Raw genomic sequence first — 20,765 nt, 5'->3', positions numbered from 1 at the left:
GTACATGCATTTTGTTGCAGGTAATTACTGCCTGGAAAAAGGGTCTCTAAGAAAGGAAAAAAGACCAAGCATTCATTGATTTTCCTGAAGGACTATAGAAGCTCAGTTTCCATCGTAGTTGGGTCTGTTTGGTTATAAACACGGCCCTAACCACACCCTGGAGTAGTGTCAGCCAGACTGGGAATCTCCAGAAAGCTGTTTTTCTGTAATAATGCTTCCTCTCTGCATTTACATCAGGAATTATATGAAACAAACCCATTTTAAAGCACCTGCCAATGCTGTTTGCAAATAGAAAGCATATAGGTGCAAAGAAGTAGTTTGAATGGAATTTTTGGAGGGGTTTGGATTTGGATTTTGCTTTAGCTCTCAACAAACAAAATTTGATTTGTGCTTTGGAGTAAACATTCAGCGCAACACCTGAAATGACATACAGGGGGTATTCCTGTGGTTTGAACCCAGAAATTTTACCAAAGGCAGTCTGGGTGAAAGAGGTACCTGCAGAGTAGTTCTGAGCAGAGACTGACTTTGGGGCTTTGAAATACTGGGCCATCCCCAGCATTCCCACCCTGTCTGGCCCCATAGCTGCCTCCTACCTCAGCTGCAGATCTAAAATTAAGAGCTGTGAGAAAAGCCTGCATTCCTCCTCCTTTCTGACAGTGGTTTGAGAGCTTAAGCTTCTCTGTCAAAGCAGAGGGGGTTGTTCCTGATGTTGTGATCATCTACAGGACTGCTTTTTTCCTCCCTAGATATGACAAAATACCTCCATCTAGTGGACTCTGTGCACAGTAAGGAGAAGAGATGGAATGGTACAATTTATCAAGCTCAGAGTGGTGTAATGCCTCAGAAATATTCTGGAGCAGCATATGGGAGAAGGGTTAGCACTTCAGCTGGCAATCCTAGAGACACAAACAAAAAGGGGCATTTGCCTGACATACTAATGCACACGGGGTGTTTTAAAATAGTGTCAACTGCTAGCCTCTGCAAAAGCTGTTTGCACTTCATGTTTCTTGAACTGTAGAATTGGAAGCGTCTCCTTTTTGACTAATCACAGCTGTTTCCTAGTTGTTTTCCATAGCATTTGTGCTCCTTTAAACTGTTAAATAAAGTGAAGTTGAAAATTTAAAGAATTCACCTTGACACCACCTTTCCTTCCAGTAATAGCTTAGACAGTGTGTTTTCTGTAACTGTTTGCTTCCAGAAGAGGCTGAATTTTCCAGTCACATTTGATAGTAGTGTTTTATTTAGTGAACAAATCTCTGATTTACAGAGAGGAGAACTGAGAGTTTCTAAGTAGTCCAGAAATAGAAAAGAGAATGCTTATTAGTAGTGGTAGGAGTTAAACACTGCTGAATCTAGTGCTGAGAATGAAATTGAAATTGCTAAATGCCAAGTCATTGCATCCTGCAAAAAGCTGAGAAATAAACTTCTCTTAAAGCTGCACATGCTGCAGCAATGTGCATTGTCTGAAAGGCAGTACCATGTCCCACTGTGCACACCAGCATAAGACAAAAAATCATGCTAAGCCTACAGAACTACATTTAAATCTTGTAGAAGAAGAGCTTTTTGTAAGTATTTGAAAATGCAGCCTAATCCTGTGTTATCTCCTCCAGGTGGCCAGCAGAGGGAATCTAGACAATGAACTGTGATCTTAAGGGCCATCTATTGATAGATAGCTTTTTGATATCTTTGTGCTTCAGATTAATTATGCTCACAGAAGTTTAGAATTAGCAGTGAATGTGACATTGTGTTGTTGTTTAACATCAGAGAACAACTCAGCCCCACACAGCACTCATTCACTTCTCCCGTGGTGGGATCAGGGAGAGAATCAGAAGGGTAAAAGTGAGAAAATTCATGGGCTGAGATAAAGGCAGGTTTAATAGGTAAAGCAAAAGTAATGCACAGAAGCCAAGCAAAACAAGGAATTCATTCACGGCTTCCCATGGGCAGGCAGGTGTTCAGCCATCCCCAGGAAAGCAGGCTTCTGTCATGCCTAACCTTGACTTGGGAAGGCAAACGCCATCACTCCAAACATTCCCCGCTTTTCCTTCTTCTTCCCCAGCTTTACATGCTGGGCGTGATGCCATATGGTCTGGAATACCCCTGTGGTCAGCTGGAGTCAGCTCTCCCAGCTGTGTGTCCCCACACAGATCCGTGCACACCCCCACCCCCTCTCTGGTCGGGTGAGAGGCTGAAAAGCCTTGGCACTGCTGGAACGCTGCTCAGCAGTAATGAAAACATCCCTGCATTATCAACACTGTTTCCAGCACAAATCCAAAACACAGTCCCATACCAGCTACTTTGCAGAAAATTAACTCTATCCCAGCCAAAACCAGAACACAGCATTCATTTTGGCGATTTTCCTATAAGCTCTTTCAAGGGTCTGTATTAGAAAAATTGCTATGGATACAGTTTCCAATATTCTAGTCCAAATTCAGCCCTCACCAGGCCTGATTACACTGGGCTGTTCTGCCTCTTCATGCTATTATGCTGCATCTGACAGGCTGCAGTACCAATCACTGCTGCAGTAATTCTAGATGTAAAGAAATGTGTGTATTATTTGGGTTTAGATGCAAACAGCTCTCTCAGAAGCACGCCAGTGATGAGGAGATGAGTTGCTGTGGCTTCTTTCGCTGGAGAGTTTTGGGTGCTGTTAAGGAAGTCAGATCATTGTCTTTACAGCTGTGTCTTGCTCTCACTTCTCCTCCTCACCTCTGTTTCCACAGGGAAGGAGACTGGTGGGAGGCCCGTTCCTTGACAACAGGCGAAACTGGTTACATTCCCAGTAATTATGTGGCTCCAGTCGATTCCATCCAAGCAGAGGAGTATGTTTTCATTTTTTGTTCTAAAGATCCATTAGTGCTGTATTAGAAGGAGGTGTGATGAGTTGGTTTTGATTGATTGCAGCAATTTTTCAAATGACTTACGTTATATTTATTTCAGGTCTTAACTGCAATGATAAATAATTAGGTAATTAGTAACAAAAGAAGCACGAGCTCAGTGCTTTTTCAATGTCAAAACAAAGGAAGAAAACCTAAAGGAATACAGGTCTGCTTCCTTTTTTCAATTGTCAGCTAACTTCAGGCTTTAACCAGAAGGTGCCCTTGCTTTTCCTGAACCAAGTTGTAAAAATATTTTGACTCAATTGGTGTACAAACTATCCATTAAAGAGGGCACGTTGTACCAACAAATACAAATCCTAGGATAGGTAGGATGCCCAAAATGCATACAAAGCTGCGTAATGAGGATCCATCTATGCAAAGAAAAGGAGTGATGTGTGTATTCACATTTTTTCCAATATAAAAGATAAAGTGGAGGAGTTTACAGAGCTGAGTAGGTACTGCTGGAGTCTGTACTTCAGGTTGTCCTTGGTTGATTGTGAAACAACACAAAAACATTGCTGCAGGAAGGAATAAAGGCTGTAACTCTGAAAGCCTCATATAGAACCACAAGTAAAGTGGCTGAATCTCGTCCTTCTACTGAGATTTTATAGCTGCACTGCAACAAAAATACAGAGTACTAGTAAATCACTATATAAGTCAAGTATTTATAGCAACATCTGTACAAACACTGCTCTTCAGCAGAGACAGTTTTCTGCCCTTTTCCTTGCGTGAACCCTCCATCCACCACATCTTGGTCTCTGTGTGTCCAAGTCTGGCTGAGGACACCAAGCATTCTGAGCACCTACTGATCACAGGCTTAATGCACAGAGCTGCTGCCCAACACAAGGAACGTCTACTGCATGGTTTGTCACATTGGCTTTCCAGCGCAAAAGAGACACAGCGTGACAAAAATGGTCGACTGTGTCTGAGTAACCACAGTTTCCACACAAAATCCTCTCCGTGTCTGGGCTTTTTGACACTGTTCAATAATGCTACCAAGCATCTGTCTCACTGTTTCTGGTGTTTCCCTAAGGTGGTACTTTGGCAAGCTTGGCCGAAAAGATGCCGAAAGGCAGCTGCTGTCGTTTGGAAACCCCAGAGGTACCTTCTTGATCCGGGAAAGCGAAACTACCAAAGGTAGGCTGCGCAAAGGTATTCCGACTATGAATGAGAGGATAATAAGGGAAAAATTGTGCTGAGTTGTGTGAAACACTGTTTCCAGTGGTGTGAAGGAAGTATCATTTTGCATGTATTTGTGTTAGGGAATTGGATGTCTGTATATCCTAGGTCTTAGGGTGAGTGTTCAAAGTAGAGAACAACCAAAGTACAACTCACGCTCAACCCATGGTATCTGCAGTGCAAGCCACATGGTATCATCCTTTGAAATGCTGGATCCTTGGAGGGAACAAAAAAAGGAGAAAAAAATTATGCAGCAGTTTTAAATTCACACATTAACAGGGAAAAGACTTGAATATACTTCTAATTAACATATTCATCAAGTATTCAACTGTATCCATTCTGTTGAAGTCAAGTGAAAGGGTGTATTCTCCTCCTTCCCTCTAAAAATACTGGAAGAGTTTCAATTTTCTTGGCTGGTGCTATTTTTGCTTTTACGTTTTGTTCACAAGGCCTGTCAACATCTTCTTCAAAAGCTTCACATGTATGAAAAGATCTTTCTAATTCATACAACTATTGAGCAGAAAGCCTGCAACTAAGTAAAAACAAACCTGGCCATTTCTCAATTAGCCAACAATCCAAAACAAAAGCTGTGGGAGGCATAAGTCACTAGAATTAATTCCATACAAGCTCTGTAGTCTAATGCTGGTTCACATAATTAAAGCACCGACTTGTCAGTGCTTTGATCAGAGCACACTATCAGCTAGGCTTAGCATGCAAAATGTTATGGCTAGTGAAGGAGTTTAAAGAAGAGAATCAGGACTTGCACTCCTCTCTCCCTGACCTTTCTTCAGATACTGCATCCAGTCATCTAAAATTGTAAGTTTTGCGTTATTCCCTCCTGAAGTCACTGGATTCTTCCTTTGCTGCCTATAACTGAAGGCTGCTTTTGATGCAAAATCTGAATAGACTTGCTGTTGTTCCAGGCAGACAACTTCTTGTCACCCCACAGCTTCACCATGCTTCCCATAGCAGTGAGCCACTCTCACCAGGAGCAAGACAGGCTCTAACTTGCTCTTTTTCTGCAAATAGCCTCCACCTGCTTTTTTTCACCAGCAGTTCCTCTGATGTGTGTGAGGAGCAGGACCTCATCCTACTCTGTGCCAAGTTTAAAAACTCACTCATATATGCAGCCGTAGATCCTAAAAACAAGCACAGCAGTGTTTCTCTAAACCACATTATCAGTTTAGTCTGGTTTCCCTAGTTTTTATACAGTGATAGGGGATATGTTTTGCAGCTCTGTTTACTTAGCTAAGTCAGGGTTTTTTCTAATTTCTTGTGAGACACAAAAGCATTGTGGAAATGTAGTAATCCATCATGGATGGATTTAAACCAGCAAGTTTAATTTCTCTGCATTCGAACTTAAAGCTCTCTGCATCTTCAAGCAGAGTTTGCATCACAGCTGTAGGAAAAAAACAATGCTCTTTTTATGTAAAAAATGCCTATTTCCCTTTTCATCCTTTTGGTGTTTGAATATGTTAGGAGGAAACAGAGAGCTTGTTGTTCAAGAGAGAGAAGAAAAATCACTTGGGTGGGCTCAAATGGTATGTTCTTCTCAAAATGCCCCACGCCAACTAGTCGTCATGGGCTTAAGGCAGGAATTGTTTTAGGACCTAGAACTGTCCCTTCTGCTTTAAATAATAACAATAATAAAATTAATCAGGATCATGTTAGAAGTATCATCATGGATGATTTCAGCATGAATTTAACCTCCCTTGATCATGGTTGCCTTTTCTTCTTACTTTCAAAATAAATCATATGGAGCTGGCTTTTCATTTTTTCAATGCCTGACTACCCAGGTACTTCATTAGCTCTTGTCTGTATAATCCTTCACCTGGTTTCAATCTCCACCTTTCAAGACTTTCTGGTTTTAGTTGTTTGGCTATTAAAAAAATCATCAGTATGATATATTGTAATGTCATATTTCTATCCCAGATTTTTATTATTTATATCTCTTGTATCTAAATTTATCATGAGATAATAATGAATGGTATAGATAACCAACAGCCTAAATAAACAAATAATGAAATTCATCTTGGTTCTTGTTTATGTCCAGGTTTGAACTAAGGCTCCAGTCCTGCAATTTGATCTGAGGTCATTGGGGGTCCACAGAGGGCCACCCACACAGCTCTGATTGCAGACCTGGAGCCACAGATTGTTTACATTTCCCTAAAGAATCTAAAATAGTGACCAGATATGCCGGGAGCGTGACTAAAGAAAATACAGCTGCTGCCAGTGGATCAAAACTCAAAAATGGAGAGGTGGAGAAGACTGGCTGGAAAATTCTGAAAGGAGGCTGACAATGTACAGCCCAGAGTGGTGGTACAAAGCATGCACAAGATGTGCTTGCAAATCACCAAAAAGCTTTGAACTCCTAGTTGAGAGAAATGTACTGACTCAGGGGGAGAACTTCAGAAAACTATCCTAAAAAAACAGTATTTTTCTACACTTAGAAGTCATGGAATCACAGCAAGGCTGGAGCTGGAAGGGACCTTAAAGATCATCTAACTCCAACTCCACCAAAATAAATATATAAAAGTAAAATAAAATTTTAAAAAATAAAGAAAAGAAAAAAGAGACCTAAAAACAACCCCTGACACTCCTTAGAGGCTACCTCCCATTCAAATAAACCAGAATCATCTGTTTTAAGCGCTGGCTCTTTTCTTCCTATGTAGGGGACAAACAATAGGGAATTTGAGAAGTCCTTGGAGTCAGGGTGGAGGCGTTTTGCTCACTGCATCTCCCTCAGGGATGAGCCACCCACCAATGTAACCTATTGTTGGTTAATGTGATCAAGGAGGCTTCTTCCTGAGGATACATCCAAGAAAGACACCTTACACTGGGACCACCTTCCATGTCATACAAAACTGTTTGCAGGTGGTTTTCCTTTCGTGTCCCTAGCTGACGTGGTTACCAGTGAAAGCAGCAGAGGCTCCAGAGGAGGACCTTCCTGAGCTCTCTGCAGCCGACAGTTTCCTCTTCTCCTTTTAATGCCTAAATTCCCTTGAGTAAACACAATGTTCATCTGAGCCATGGGTGAGGACTTGTTTTCTTTCCTGCCTTTGAAACAGGCCATGTTTTTGTCTGGATGCTGCGTTACACTGTAAAAAAGCGGCTTTGCTGTTGACACTGTGGAGCACCAATATGTGTGTCACTGGATGTAAGACAGGACTGTCCTCCAGAGTAAGACACCTGAATGTGCAGGTCCCCACGTAGGTGGCTGAGCTGTTTTGCTGTTTTTGCAGTCAGCAGGGAACTGAGGCCCTGTTCAGCTGCCCATGACTGCAGACATCAAGTGCCCACACCAGCATTACACCCCAGTGCCGTGACACTCCTGGAAACTGGGCTGGAAACAGCTGCCCTCAGAGCACCAGAGGTTTATGTATGGGCATTTAAATCAAGCCCCCAGCCCACCTGCAGACTGCCACCACTGCACCTAAAACTAAATCCAGGCCATCAACTGAGGTTCCTCTACGTGGCCGTGAGCATCCAGAGCCACTTCAAATGCCTGCAGGGCATCCACATGGCTGGAAAAATGTGACAGCCTGTGGGAAAACTGCCAAGCAGCATGTCCTGAGGCATCTCACATGGCACTTAATCCCTGTGCTAGGGCATCTGAATCCCACTAGTAAGCTCTGAAGCCCCACATGGATTTGGGAAGTTAAACATGAAGTTCGTGCAGATCTACTCATGCTCAGTCTTGGTGTAATATTACTTTCCGATTACTGTGGTGTACAAACTATGCTTATTTGGTTGTTTATAAAGAAGTTTGGGATCCATCCTGGTTAACAACACTACCCACATATAGTCATTATCTGCAGAGCTTCTTGTGAAAATCTTGATATTTACCACCCACTGGCATTTACATAAAGTACAGTATTTGCAATGTAACCTGACACTTAGAAGAGGAAAAGTCGATTTAACAGCCTGGAGCAGTAAATGTTAAAATGTGAGTTTTCATTTACACAGAAGTCCCCCGTATCTTTCCAGAACTTTGTGAAAGGGACATGGTGTGACCATCCCAGAATTTCTCTGACACTTATCTCATTGTGTTAGACTAATTTGTTCTTTTTCAGAGTACAGTGAGCATTTTGGAAGCATTTTCACTTTCACTTTGTAAAAACTGACTGGGAAACTGAAATCTTTGTGACTAAAAGCTAATTACAATTTTTTATTTCTCCTTTGCTTGGAACAGGTGCCTATTCCCTGTCTATTCGAGACTGGGATGATATGAAAGGAGATCATGTCAAACATTATAAGATTCGTAAACTTGACAATGGTGGATATTATATCACAACTCGGGCACAATTTGAAACTCTTCAGCAGCTGGTTCAGCATTACTCAGGTAATTTTTCAGATAATACATGCTACTCTGAAGTATTTTAAAAGAAAAGTGTTTGCTGCTGAGCTGATGTATGTGTAAGATGCCCTAAAGAGTCATTTGATCTATGACTTCTGCTTGTTGTAATGCATCTTCTGTTATCCCTTTCCCGTTAGAGTTATAAATGTCTTTGAGTGCTGTTCACAGGACACAGCAGCAGAGCTTTTAAAACCTAACACTTCACTGTGCTAAAGGTTTTGTCAGCTCTCCCTCTTCTAAGCAAACAGAATTACCGAATTTGACTTGCATATCTCCAAGCATGAATTCCCTGTGAATAAGTGAGTGTTAATATGTGCCATTTTGCAGCACACTATTGCTAATAAAGCAAATAGGAATTGCATTGTGGAATTCAGTCACCTCAAACAATGGCCAAAAGGTTTGCATATATTGCATACGTTACATATATTTTCCCACTGGATTTTTGTTCTATGTGCAAAGTATTAACATTTAAATTATGTTAAATAAATAAGGCGATATGCGTGTTTCTTTACACACACTATTTGTGTCCACCCACCAAACCTTTTTTTTTATTGTTCCTGTGAATAAAGTGTGGCAGGCACTATTCCACCCAAAAGTACATCCTGCTGTCACTGGCAATTGGTGTACAACAAATGCAACTTCACAGCCCCTCCCAGCCTCCCAACTGGTTCTTACACAGGAGATTGCCATGTTTCTCAGCATGGTCATTTTTTTAAGCAGAAATTTGTATTTTGAATTATTAGCTCTTTGGGTTTGTTTTTTTAGCTTTTCATAAAATTATTAACAGATTACCCCAAATGCTTGCTGCTCAAAAACTTTTCATAATTTTTACTTGGGAAATCAACTTCTCTGTGGGGCATTTTTTCTGTATTCTTTGTATTCTGTCTGCTGTATTCTTATGCTATTCATACTAGACATCTGGCTGTCTTCTCCACCCAATTCCTGATGGGTGTTTGCTGCCAGGGAGAATTTCTAATTGTTTCTGGTGACTCTACTTCAAGCTAAATGAGGTATAAAGATTCACATATAAGGAAGATAATTTACAACCTCACTGTACTAGTTGGTATATGTCAAATTTTAATTTCCTGTGGTCAGCTTATTTGGGTGGCATATTTTCTATGCACAGATGCAGAAATAAATAGATCTGGAAGCAGCCATTTCTGTGCAACATGGAGGCACAATCAGTAGGACCTAGGCAGGGTAGCTCTGGAGGCATGGCACAGCACTCTAGAGGTTTCCCCTGCGGTCTCCAGGACCCAGGTGAACGCAGGAGCCCTTGTTCCATCCCAGCCCCAGCTGACTCAGACCATGAGGGCTCCCTCTAACTGCCTGCTCTGAATTCTGGGAGAGCCACAATGCACAGTTGTGCTGATGAGGTGGAGCTTGGTGTTGCAAGGGGCTTCAGTGCTTGCCCACCTTATGCCACTGAAACAACCCATTCACCTGCACAGAAGGAAATTCTGCACAGAAGAATACAGATTATGTCTGAGTCTGGAGTGCAATTGCACTTCCCCACCTTGTTCTGCTCTGCTACACCTGCTTTAAGATACAAATCTCTGTGCAGGCTTTCTATTGTAATCTGCTTTGTGCAGCATGGTACTCCTCATCAATACGTGTGTATATGTATTTCATATGTATGTATATATCAGTGTTTTTACTCTTGCCTAAATATCTTGTGTGACTTCTGTCACAGTTCAGTCTTCTGTGAAGCTTTGCAAGAGATGATATCATGAACCTGCCTCAAACAATGTAGGACTGGTTGCATGTTCTAATGAAGGTTTGCTCTAGAAAGAGTATCAGACTTGCATGACACCTACAAAGACTCATTTTCACAGAGCGGAATATAGAAAATGCCTTTTCCCAGGCTACAAAAAGTCCACCAAATTTTCATGGCTGTGACTTTTCAGAAAAAGAAGCAATTAACCTTCTCCGTGTTTGTTTTACTCAGTACAGAAACAATTCAGATTGTAATTGGCAGATTATTTTTAAAAAGCTATGCTGCACCATAGCAAACCAGTCACTCAAGAGGTTATTTTAATGCAGTATTCATTGTGGGAGGAGGGAAATCCTGTGTCCACAAGAGAAACCAATAGTGGTCACCTTCCATTTCAGGCTGTGCAGAGACTAAAATATTTCCTGTTCTGTCTCAAATGAATATGTTTCAATGTTCAATTCCTAATCTGCCAGGATGCTTTGTGGTATGCAACTAACAGCTGTTGTGAGTAGCATTGTTTTTATGCTTACTGTATTTGTTTCATGTCACACTTTTTTTTCTTTCCTCTCCTTTGCTGTTGGCTTCACTTCTGGCTCCATCAGAGAGAGCTGCAGGTCTTTGCTGCCGCTTAGTAGTCCCCTGTCATAAAGGAATGCCAAGGCTTACTGATCTGTCTGTCAAAACCAAAGATGTCTGGGAAATTCCACGAGAATCCCTACAGTTGATCAAGAGACTGGGAAATGGGCAGTTTGGGGAAGTATGGATGGGTATGGAGCAAAATAATTACTCTAAAATAGCTCGCTGTGTGGGGATTACAAGATGGAAGGTGAAAATGTAGGACATTGTGACCCACAAGAAAAAAATCAGTAAAGCTCAAACTGTTAGGAAAAATGTCTTTGGAATCATGTCTTTGACTTTGAAATTCTTTAATCTTCAACTTTCACTATAATTGATGGCAAAAGAAAACTGAAAATCCATGTTTCCTTGGAAGGTCTTGATTTTGACAAATTACCACTGTCTTAATAATAAATCAAGGCTCACATAGTAATCTCTGGGCTATACCAAAAAGCCTTCTTCTGCAAGCTAACAAAAGAAGTCCTTACCTCCAGCATCCAAAAAACAGTGTTTGCAAATGAACTTTAATGCAGCACTGAGAGACCCTCACCTTCCATCTTTCTCAATGCATGCATAATTTTGGATTATAAGTGTGTTTTTTTTATTAATTTCCTCTCCTATAGAGAAAGCTGATGGTTTGTGTTTTAACTTAACTGTGATTGCTACGAATAATACCCCACAAACTGTTGGATTGGCTAAAGATGCATGGGAAGTTGCACGTGATTCATTATTTCTGGAACAGAAGCTTGGTCAGGGGTGTTTCGCTGAAGTGTGGCGTGGTAAGGCAGAGAATATATTTTGCTTTGGATGGATCTTTTAAGGCCCTCTTGGCAGAAATAAACATTTCAAGTATAGATCTTAAAGCTAGAAGACCAGAAATGTTAGTTTATATTGCCTGAAACAGTCAAATGTAAATACAGTAATCTGTAGGGAAGCTTCCTTTCACTTGCACACAGTGTTATGAGAGGTTAGGGCATTAAAATTCATTAATTGCATTGGGTTCATTTGGGTGACTACACAATTGCTAGGTATTTAAATAGGAATGATGCTAAACCTGTAAGGCAGAATGGCTAACCAGAAATAATTCTGGTAATTAGACATTTTTCTTTACTGCTGTGTTGTAGCACTGATGGAATCAGACCCTGAAAATGTTTCCATCCACTCTCCCAGTTTAAAAATACTGGCAAATATCAGCAAGCTGATATTGTCGAGCTAGCTTTCCCATGCATCCACTTCTTCAAGCCTATTTGAAATCTCTGTCTGCAGCAGAACCCAGTAATTCAATATAGAGATCAGGGACAACAGAGGAAAGCTTGCCAGGCCCAGCTGAACCCCCACTTTGAAGTCCAGAAATATTGACCTTTTCCAAATCCACTGACATTGTTTTCTGCACACTGGCCAGCTTAACTTACCCATTATGGGACTCATTCTTTTAATGCGTATAAAACAATAAGCAATTTACAATTTACATAAATCTTAGTATGGCCATAGCATTGAAACACAATGTAGTGGCCATTTCATGAGATGTGGCTCAGTTTCTGTGCTAAATTGCATTCTGTATAGACTCTAAAATTGCCAGTTCAAATAAAGAATCACTATATGTTGTTTCTTCACAAAAATTTGAGGGGGCAGTTTGACCACTCCTTTTGTTGCAGTGACACAAAAATATGTACAGCCAAAGCAACCAGTGGGTTCTCCTGGGTTCTTGCAGCTGTTTCCCATTGTAGAACGAGAGCAAGGAGCACAGCAGCAGGTCTGTGAGATTTACAGAATTTATAGACTAAAAATACAGAAATTTATAGAATCTCACAGAATTACAGTTGACTTGTTGCAAAGAAAGCTGCCTACATTTCTATTGGCATTTCCAAATAATTGCAGTTTCTCCTTCTTGCTCTTCACCTTGGATGCATGAACAAGTTTCCAGTTCATGTTAATACTTAGTGGTCAGGTCTGTGTGCCATAGATCTTAAACCAATACGAGTTAAAGAAACAACTGTGAAAAAAATTTAAAAATCAGCTATGAGAGATCAAGTGCCAAGTACCAGTACCAAGTATCTGTCAGAAATGCAAAAATTATTGTTACAATTATGAAATTATGTTTCTTAATGTATATTAAAAAAGATGTTAACAGCCCTGAAGCATTACCAAATTGGAGTAGATTAACACAGTAAAAATTAATAAAAACCACATTAAGTAGTAACTAACTACATATGGGAGGAATTCAGAGGGAAGTAAATGCTACTTTTCTATTAGAGAAATATACCAAAACAGAACAAGAAAATTTAAGAATTTAAACTGGAATCGGGGCTGAGAGGATAAGTTAACATTTTTGTTGGGTTTTCTTTTTTTAAACTGGAGAAACTCATCAAAGTATTTTAGAACAGACTTGCTGAAAACACTTCCATGGTAATAGAACAAGTCCTGGGATTTTTATTACAATAGTACACAGTTAATCCTGTTAACACACAAGGTGAGATCCTATTTTATTAGTGCCACTCTGGTGCCCATGAAACTCTGGTTTTATTCCTGGTTCATATAATTTGTGGTACCTCTGCAAAGTGGCTGTGACTGATGGCACACTGCAGTCTGGAGCCTCAGTGACTCCAGACAAAACACGATCCCTGTAACCCATCAGAAAAGATTTTGGCCACCCTGCTTGAAATTAAAGGCAAAACCACATCTTCCCAGCTTACACAGGAGTGCCAGTAGAGCAAAGTCCTGCTTCAGCTCTGGTTTGAAGGACTGAGAGGAATTAAGGCTTCAGGAGTCCTGAAGTGTGCTGGGGTAGCAGAGGTGGTAACTCGAGGCATTACCCCACTGACAGTAGAGTGATACCTCGCACTCAGCTGGCAGAAGGAGATCCAGGCATAATGAAAACCAAACTTACACTGCACACTTTGGATTAATATGTGCCTCAGGCCTCCCTAGACATTTGGGATTGCCCTTTAAAAGTGAGAAGCAGCAGTTCCTCCACTGCTCTTCTGCTAGCCTCAGCCAGGCAAGGTGGACCTGGGACCTGAGCATTTGCACAAAAAACGACCAATTTTATGGCTCAGTCTATACTCTGGTAGGTTGCAAAAACTCATGATAAAGTTATTTTGGCCTAACCAGCTCCCATGCAGCAGCTGAGCCCTGTTACTGTTACTGTTCATGTACTTTTAACAAACTGGGTTATTTTACATGTCACCTTTTTTCATGACACAGCCTTTGTGTACTTTGTGGGCTTTCTGTTATCCTCATGCTTAAGTGCAGAGGAGTAGTTTTTAATGTGATCTATTCCTGAAGTCATTAGTGTTGTTCTGCCTTATCACACAGCAGCTCCCTATCTACAGATCACATTCAAAGCCATGTCAGCCCTGACTCTGGAGCAGGGTTCTGTCCTTGGCAAAGGACAACCAGAAGGCAGCAGGAAAGCCCTATTTCTGCCCTTGTTAATTTTCCTTCCTTTTCCTTCCCACACAAAAAAAAACCCCAAACAAAAAAATCCCACACCAAAACAAAAACCACTGTAAACATAAATAGGTCTTCTGGGTTTCTTTCCAGTCCTCCTCCTCCCCTTTGCAAATACCCAAGTGAAGCCCCACCTCTTGGAGGATGCCCTGAGTCAGCCTTCCCCAGCTCTCTCCAGGTTCTTGTGCAGGCTTTTGGGTGTTCCAGAAGGCTTGGTAGGTGATGGCTGAAAAATGATGCAACTTGTCCATTTCAGTGCTGACCACAAGTAAAGAGCAAACTGAAGTGGACAGGAACACCACATTTTCTATTAGCAGCTCCTGGGGATAAGGAGGGGAGGGGAAAAGACACATTTCAGTTTGGAAACACACCTGTGTTTCTAAAATGAAATCAATTCAGGATTTGTTTCTCTGGAGGTTTTTTTAGGTGTTTTGGTTTGGGGGATGTTTTTGGCTTTTTTTTTTGGGGGGGGGGGGGTGTTTGTTTTTTGGGGGGCTTTTTAGGTTGTTGGTTTGGTTTTTTTTCCATCTGACTCAGAACAAAACCAAACAATGTGTTGCAAATAAGAAGTTCTGGTTTAACCAGTTTTGTTGTCCAGATCTGTGACTGGAGTTGTTGTCTGTAGCAATTACTTGTTAGCAAGGGAATACACAAAGATGGGTTTCAGCAACCCCACGTTTCCTACTCAGAGAAAGTTTCTGTGGAGATCACTGGAAACATTGTCTGAGTAGGACAACAGTGCCAGTGGGAGTATTATTTTTTCAGTGTAACAGAAAAAGACTAAAATATGAAGGAGGTGTGGGAGGAATATAATGATAAGGGAAACCAATTTAAAAAAAAAAAAAAAGTTATGTTAAATGTCCTTGCTACTTTTTCCTTGCTTGCATTAGGCATCAGGCAGAAAAAGGAACAGAAGATTTTTAATGTAACTAAGTTTCTGTGCTTGTAGGTACGTGGAATGGAAATACTAAAGTGGCTATCAAGACCCTGAAACCTGGCACCATGTCTCCAGAATCCTTCTTAGAGGAAGCCCAAATCATGAAGAAGCTAAAACATGACAAATTGGTCCAACTTTATGCTGTGGTATCTGAAGAGCCTATCTATATTGTCACAGAGTACATGAGTAAAGGTGAAGCCAGAACTGCTGTGCTTAATACTATTTTTTTCTTTATTGGTGCTCCATGGGGATACAGAGGCAGGTGCAGTGGGCTGCATGAGAGGAAGAAGAGAGGGAATAGGAAACTAGAGTCACCTCTGGCTTCAGAAGAATTATGATTTCCACTATGAACTGGGCCCAAAACCTTGGGGAAAGAGAAGTTGGTGCAGGCTGATTCCAACTGAATCAGCATCTGAACTTCCCTGACAAGTGGTTTGCATTTCCTAGATTTGATGATACAATATGCTGCTTCCCAAGATCCTAGCTTTTCCTGGCATCAGAGAGTTCTTAGGACATCTTCTTTCAGTATTTACTTGTTGGCCTAGGATTTCTGTTTCTTTGTTCAGCCAGTCCTGAATCTTGTCACTGCACCTCATTCTCAGATCACACTTCACTTTGAGTCCACCCCATTATCATCTTAATACATTATTTGTACATATTATTCTTTCCCTCCTCTTTTTCCTTCACTTTCCTCTTCTCCCTTGTCTCTTCCTTAAGCTACTTAGCTGGTAACAGTGTAGTAAAATGAGAAAAAGAAAGCTTTTTGCTCCATCAGATCTCCAGGAGGGGTGCTGAGAGCAGAGTAAAAAATCTGCTTGTTTTGGAAAAGCAAATGAACCAAATAGGAAACGTAAGTTCTCACAGGGAAGTTTCATTGTACATTGGAGGATACACTCTGAAATTTTAAGTGCATTCTTTCAGTCTGTTTGGAGTTGACTTTTATTTTCCTGGCAGGTGCTTGCCCACCTCCCTCCTCAGAGGCATCCAAGCCCTGACTAACTCACATTTTAATCATACATCTCAGTGACAAGCATATGCTTTTTCCCTTTAAAAATAAAGACTTTTCAAAACCCTTCTGAAGTATGGGGTTTATTTTGGCTTACTTTACTGGTTTGTACTGTAACATTTTACATCTTTGGATCTGAGCTTGAGGCTGATGATTTATCAAGGGAGAAATGCTTAATCATCTGTCTTTTTCCTTTATTTATTAAACCATTTCTCTGACCTTATTTAAAGGAGACTGCTACATTTCTCTGTTCAGATACAATATTAGGACAGAAGCTATAACATCCTAGGCTCTTTTTTTAAAGCAACAGGATACTTTCTTGTCTTTCCTTGCATGAGAAAGCGATGTTCTTATAATTTTTGCTAAAGTTACGTTCATTTCGTCTTTTCTTTGTCTTCTAAAATTAATGGTTTCTGCTGTGTTTAGTTCTGGGTTACCTAAAGGAGGAGCACTACTAATTTCTGAGGAAAAACAGCCTTTGCTAATGCTATCCCCCTTGGGCTCACCAGGCTCCAGGCTGACCTTTCTTTTGGAGCAGGTTGAGCTGGGATCTGACTTCTTCCATAACTTGTGTGGCTTGGAACTGAGCTGCTGCTTTGCAGTTAGCTGAGGCCTTTAGAGAGCAGCAGGTATGTTGTTTTAAGGAGCACTGGAAAAGTTAAGAAAGATCAGCTTTCTCAGTAATGGTCAGGAAAATTTAAAACAATCCTGTTTCCTTTCCCTGCAACTCTCATAGTACTAGTGGCACATTCTTCTGCAAGCCAATGTAAAGAGTGAAGCGAGTACAATAGGAGAATTCAGAGATATTATGGGGTTTTTTGAAACTGTCCCTTGAACTTGAAACATTGCTGTCTTTAATATTGTACATATTGCTGCACCTCCAGTCTGATGAGTTGTTTTCCTGACATCTCTCTATTGTGTCAACTCTTCATTTGCAGGGAGTTTGCTAGATTTCTTAAAGGATGGAGAAGGAAGAGCTTTGAAGTTACCGAATTTGGTGGACATGGCGGCCCAGGTCTGTGTTCAGAGTATGGAGCCCTGAGGTGTCCATGTTTTATACCCATGTAGGTACTGAGCTTGTTGTAAACGCATGGTCTGTCTCTGCTGCTGCTGGCAGGTGGCCGCGGGAATGGCGTACATCGAGCGGATGAACTACATACACAGAGACCTGCGCTCTGCAAACATCCTGGTGGGCAACGGCCTCATATGCAAGATCGCCGACTTTGGACTGGCGAGACTCATTGAGGACAACGAATACACAGCCAGACAAGGTAAGGGCAGCAGCAGGTGTAGCACTGGTGTCATTCTGGTGACAGGGTGAGAGTGGAAAAGCTTGCACTTTTCACCATTTTCAATGGTTTTGAAAAGCTCTCTCTTCTATGCTTCGGGGCTGCTTTTGGTAAATCCTGAACTCAAATTAGCTCCTAGTCAGAAATTCACTGCTGAATGCATGTCCTAAAGAGAATGTTCTATTTTGGTGTCTTTTCTTTGCAAACCAAAATGAAACAAAGGTGATGAGTGAGAACACAGCTGGACATGACAGCAAAGACAGGATCTTCATGGTGCCATAGCAAAGAGGATATTTTACTTACTGGTTATGAGAGTTGAATGTGGTAATCCAGAAAAGTGTATGTAGGATATTTCTTTTGTAATGTGCCTTCTAATATTTACTAACTGCTATTATCACTCCTGTAGTATTCTTACTTCCTTTATCTCAAACAGTCAAAGGGTTGTGCCACTGTGCAATGGAGCTGCCTCTCTGAGCACTATATTTGCTTTCTTTCATTTTCTCTTTCTTTCTTTCGTTCTTTCTTTCGTTTTCTTTCTTTCTCTTTCTTTCTTTCGTTCTTTCTTTCTTTCTTTCTTTCTTTCTTTCTTTCTTTCTTTCTTTCTTTTCTTTCTTTCTTTCTTTCTCTTTCTTTCTTTCTTTCTTTCTTTCTTTCTTTCTTTCTTTCTTTCTTTCTTTCTTTCTTTCTTTCTTTCTTTCTTTCTTTCTTTCTTTCTTTCTTTCTTTCTTTCTTTCTTTCTTTCTTTCTTTCTTTCTTTCTTTCTTTCTTTCTTTCTTTCTTTCTTTCTTTCTTTCTTTCTTTCTTTCTTTCTTTCTTTCTTTTTCTTTCTTTCTTTCTTTCTTTCTCTCTCTCTCTCTCTCTCTTTCTCTTTCTTTCTTTCTTTCTTTCTTTCTCTTTTTTCTCTCTTTCTCCCTTTTCCTCTCTTTCTCTCTTTCTTTCTTCTTAGAAAGCTGTTTTAATAGAAATGCCATTTTTCCAGTGCTACACAGCGTGCTGGACACAGAGGGCCACTGATACACTATAGAAATGTATCCAAGAGTTTTGTAGCTTTTTCTAAAAAGCGTGTGTGTTCAAACTGAGTCATGTCACAGGCTCTTTTTAGTTATTCTTTACAAGTCATGCCTAGTTGTCAGATGTTGGTCCAAGCTGCAGAGCTACAGTTTTGTTCTCTTTCTGCTGGCAGTACTTTGGTAGTACTTGCTCAATGTGTTGGTAAACGTGACTCCATCATTTCAGTGTCAAAGCCATGGAGGATCCCATTAAACCCCAATGTACATCACCAAAAAGCACAGGCCAGCTAAGTACTTCACAACCTGCATTTACTCCCTCTTCTTGTGAGTTGCTTCTCTTGGGCAAAGTCCCTGCTTCAGCATGGACCCTTGTCATTAATTCTTAGGAAACAGCTAACCTCTTTCTGTGACTTTTTCTTTAAGTGTTGACAGAAGGAGCCAGAGAGTTTCCAGCATGCCTTGCTCTGGCCTGGGAGCAGCAGCAGCTCTCAAGCTGTTCTCACCCCTCTGAACTGCTGTCAGCAGTACCCAGTCCCAGGGATGTGGACACAGGCTGCATCCACCCTAAAAGGTGCCTGCTTCACAGTCAGACAGTGAGGCCTGAATATTTTGGTGGGGTCCTTGAAGAACCCGTGACAGATACTAATGCAGAGCCTTAACTACTATTGATTTCAGCCTGAGAGTGGGAATTGTCTTGTTAGAAAATAAATAGGCTTGTGTCATTCTCTCTAGAGCAATAAGAGTGTCTGGAGAGGCACTGGTAGACAGAAAAGCTGCCTGCTTGCTGTTCCCCTGTGCAAAACAAGAAGAGTTTTCCCTGAACAAGGCAGGCAGATCCAGTCTGCAAAATGGCTTTGAAACAGTGTCCTATATTATCTCCATTTCTGCCTGGTTTGCTGCCATGTCTTTTGTTCCCTTTGGAAACCACCCAATGTATAGTTTAACATGACTAATTATTTGTTTTCACTGACAAGTATGTGACCTACTTCTGGCCAAATCTCTCTTCAGGCTCCTGATCCCTTGGAAATCCTATGATGACCTGTTTGCCTCTCAGTTTAAATCTCAGAATAGTTTTGCCCTCTTCACATGTTAAAAAAGCTGCGAAAAACTGCGTGACTGATATTGAGGAGAAGTTTAGATTTTTAAATAAAAATCACTGGATTTGGGGTGGAGAAACCTTGAGAAAAGTATAACACCAAGCCTGGCAGGGGGAAGGACCATAGCTGTGGGTATCTCCTGCTCTTATTTCATGGCAGAAATCACTTGTATAGAGGAAAAAGTGTCCGGGAATTAGTTTGGCTTTTAAAATGCATTGCTGATGATCTGGAGATCTGAGTCATGTTTGCCTGGCTTCATCTCCTGGTGCCAGTATGGAAAAGTCACCCATCCTCCCCATATTTGAAGGCAATGGTCAATACTTCTTTCTCCTGACCTCTGAGTCAGGCTGAAGTCCTTCAGAGCTACAGAATTCCTTAACAGAGAGACCCAAAGAGCTGTAACCATAGGCATCATGTAGAAAGGTTTTCCTTTCGTTAATATTTTTGACCCTTTCTTAAGGAGTAGGAAGGGGTGCTTTTTTTGACCAAGCAGCACACACTCATTTTACATTTCATTGCAATTAACCGGGCTTCCTAAGACCTTTAATTTATTGAAGGAGAAACATGGTTTCTAATGCCCCAATTGGATTTCTTTTTAACTGGAATTCAGTTCTGGCTTCTTTAGTTAAGCTTCAGTTTGAGCAATGCTTGTTGGAGACCACAGTATCAGGAGGAAATGGTTGCCTCTGCTTGTTTCCCATGACCTATTACTTCAGCCTCCAAGGGGATGCATCTGGGGAGTGCTCTGTTTATCTAGCTGACTGCTGCTTCAGTGGGAATTTTGACACAGGAGGAAAGCCTGGCCAGCAGAGGGGAGGGGAACGGGGAGCGCTCCAGACTGGCAGCTCCTGTGGGATAAAGGAAATGTTTTTTCTTGCAAAATCTGAAGATTAAAGTCTCTGGTCACTCTCCTCAGCAGTCATCCTTCTTTTGGCTTAAGTGTGTTAGTACAGAGCTCATGGTTGGCGTGGGGAAGAGGTGGTTTTCTCCAGCTTCGCTTGATCTCTGACTCCCTTCCCCCACTGTCACTTTTGTCTCTGATTAAATATTTTGAAAGGAAACAGATGGGGATGCTTTGAGCCCCAGCGGGCTAGAGTGCAGGATTCCTGAACCTGTGTGGGTATTACTTAGCCTGGTGGTAATGTTTTACTGACCGGTTTATTTTCTTTTGGGTTTGAACAAAGGAGGCCTGACTGCTTCTGATTTATGAGAGGTAAATAAAAAGCAGCTCG

General features: G+C 41.1%; 1 protein-coding gene across 5 annotated transcripts in view; it reads left to right on the top strand.

The window, feature by feature from the left end:
* FYN (FYN proto-oncogene, Src family tyrosine kinase) overlaps positions 1–20,765 on the top strand; it is a 139,499-nt gene that overhangs the window by 99,836 nt on the left and 18,898 nt on the right. For 3 of the 5 annotated variants that reach the window (XM_063389828.1, XM_063389825.1, XM_063389827.1), the window contains 7 exons: positions 2,724–2,822; positions 3,913–4,016; positions 8,251–8,400; positions 10,732–10,896; positions 15,144–15,323; positions 17,076–17,152; positions 17,255–17,408. In XM_063389828.1, coding sequence (XP_063245898.1) covers positions 2,724–2,822; positions 3,913–4,016; positions 8,251–8,400; positions 10,732–10,896; positions 15,144–15,323; positions 17,076–17,152; positions 17,255–17,408 — 929 coding nt within the window. Of the gene's footprint in view, positions 1–2,723; positions 2,823–3,912; positions 4,017–8,250; positions 8,401–10,731; positions 10,897–11,367; positions 11,524–15,143; positions 15,324–17,075; positions 17,153–17,254; positions 17,409–20,765 lie in introns of all 5 variants that reach the window. The other 2 variants (XM_063389829.1, XM_063389830.1) reach the window with 2 other exon arrangements.

The sequence above is a fragment of the Prinia subflava genome, chromosome 2 (assembly GCF_021018805.1).
Source record: "Prinia subflava isolate CZ2003 ecotype Zambia chromosome 2, Cam_Psub_1.2, whole genome shotgun sequence".
Lineage (NCBI taxonomy): Eukaryota > Metazoa > Chordata > Aves > Passeriformes > Cisticolidae > Prinia > Prinia subflava.
The sequence above is the reverse complement of the archived record's forward strand: the minus strand, read 5'-3'. Positions and strand labels throughout refer to the sequence as shown.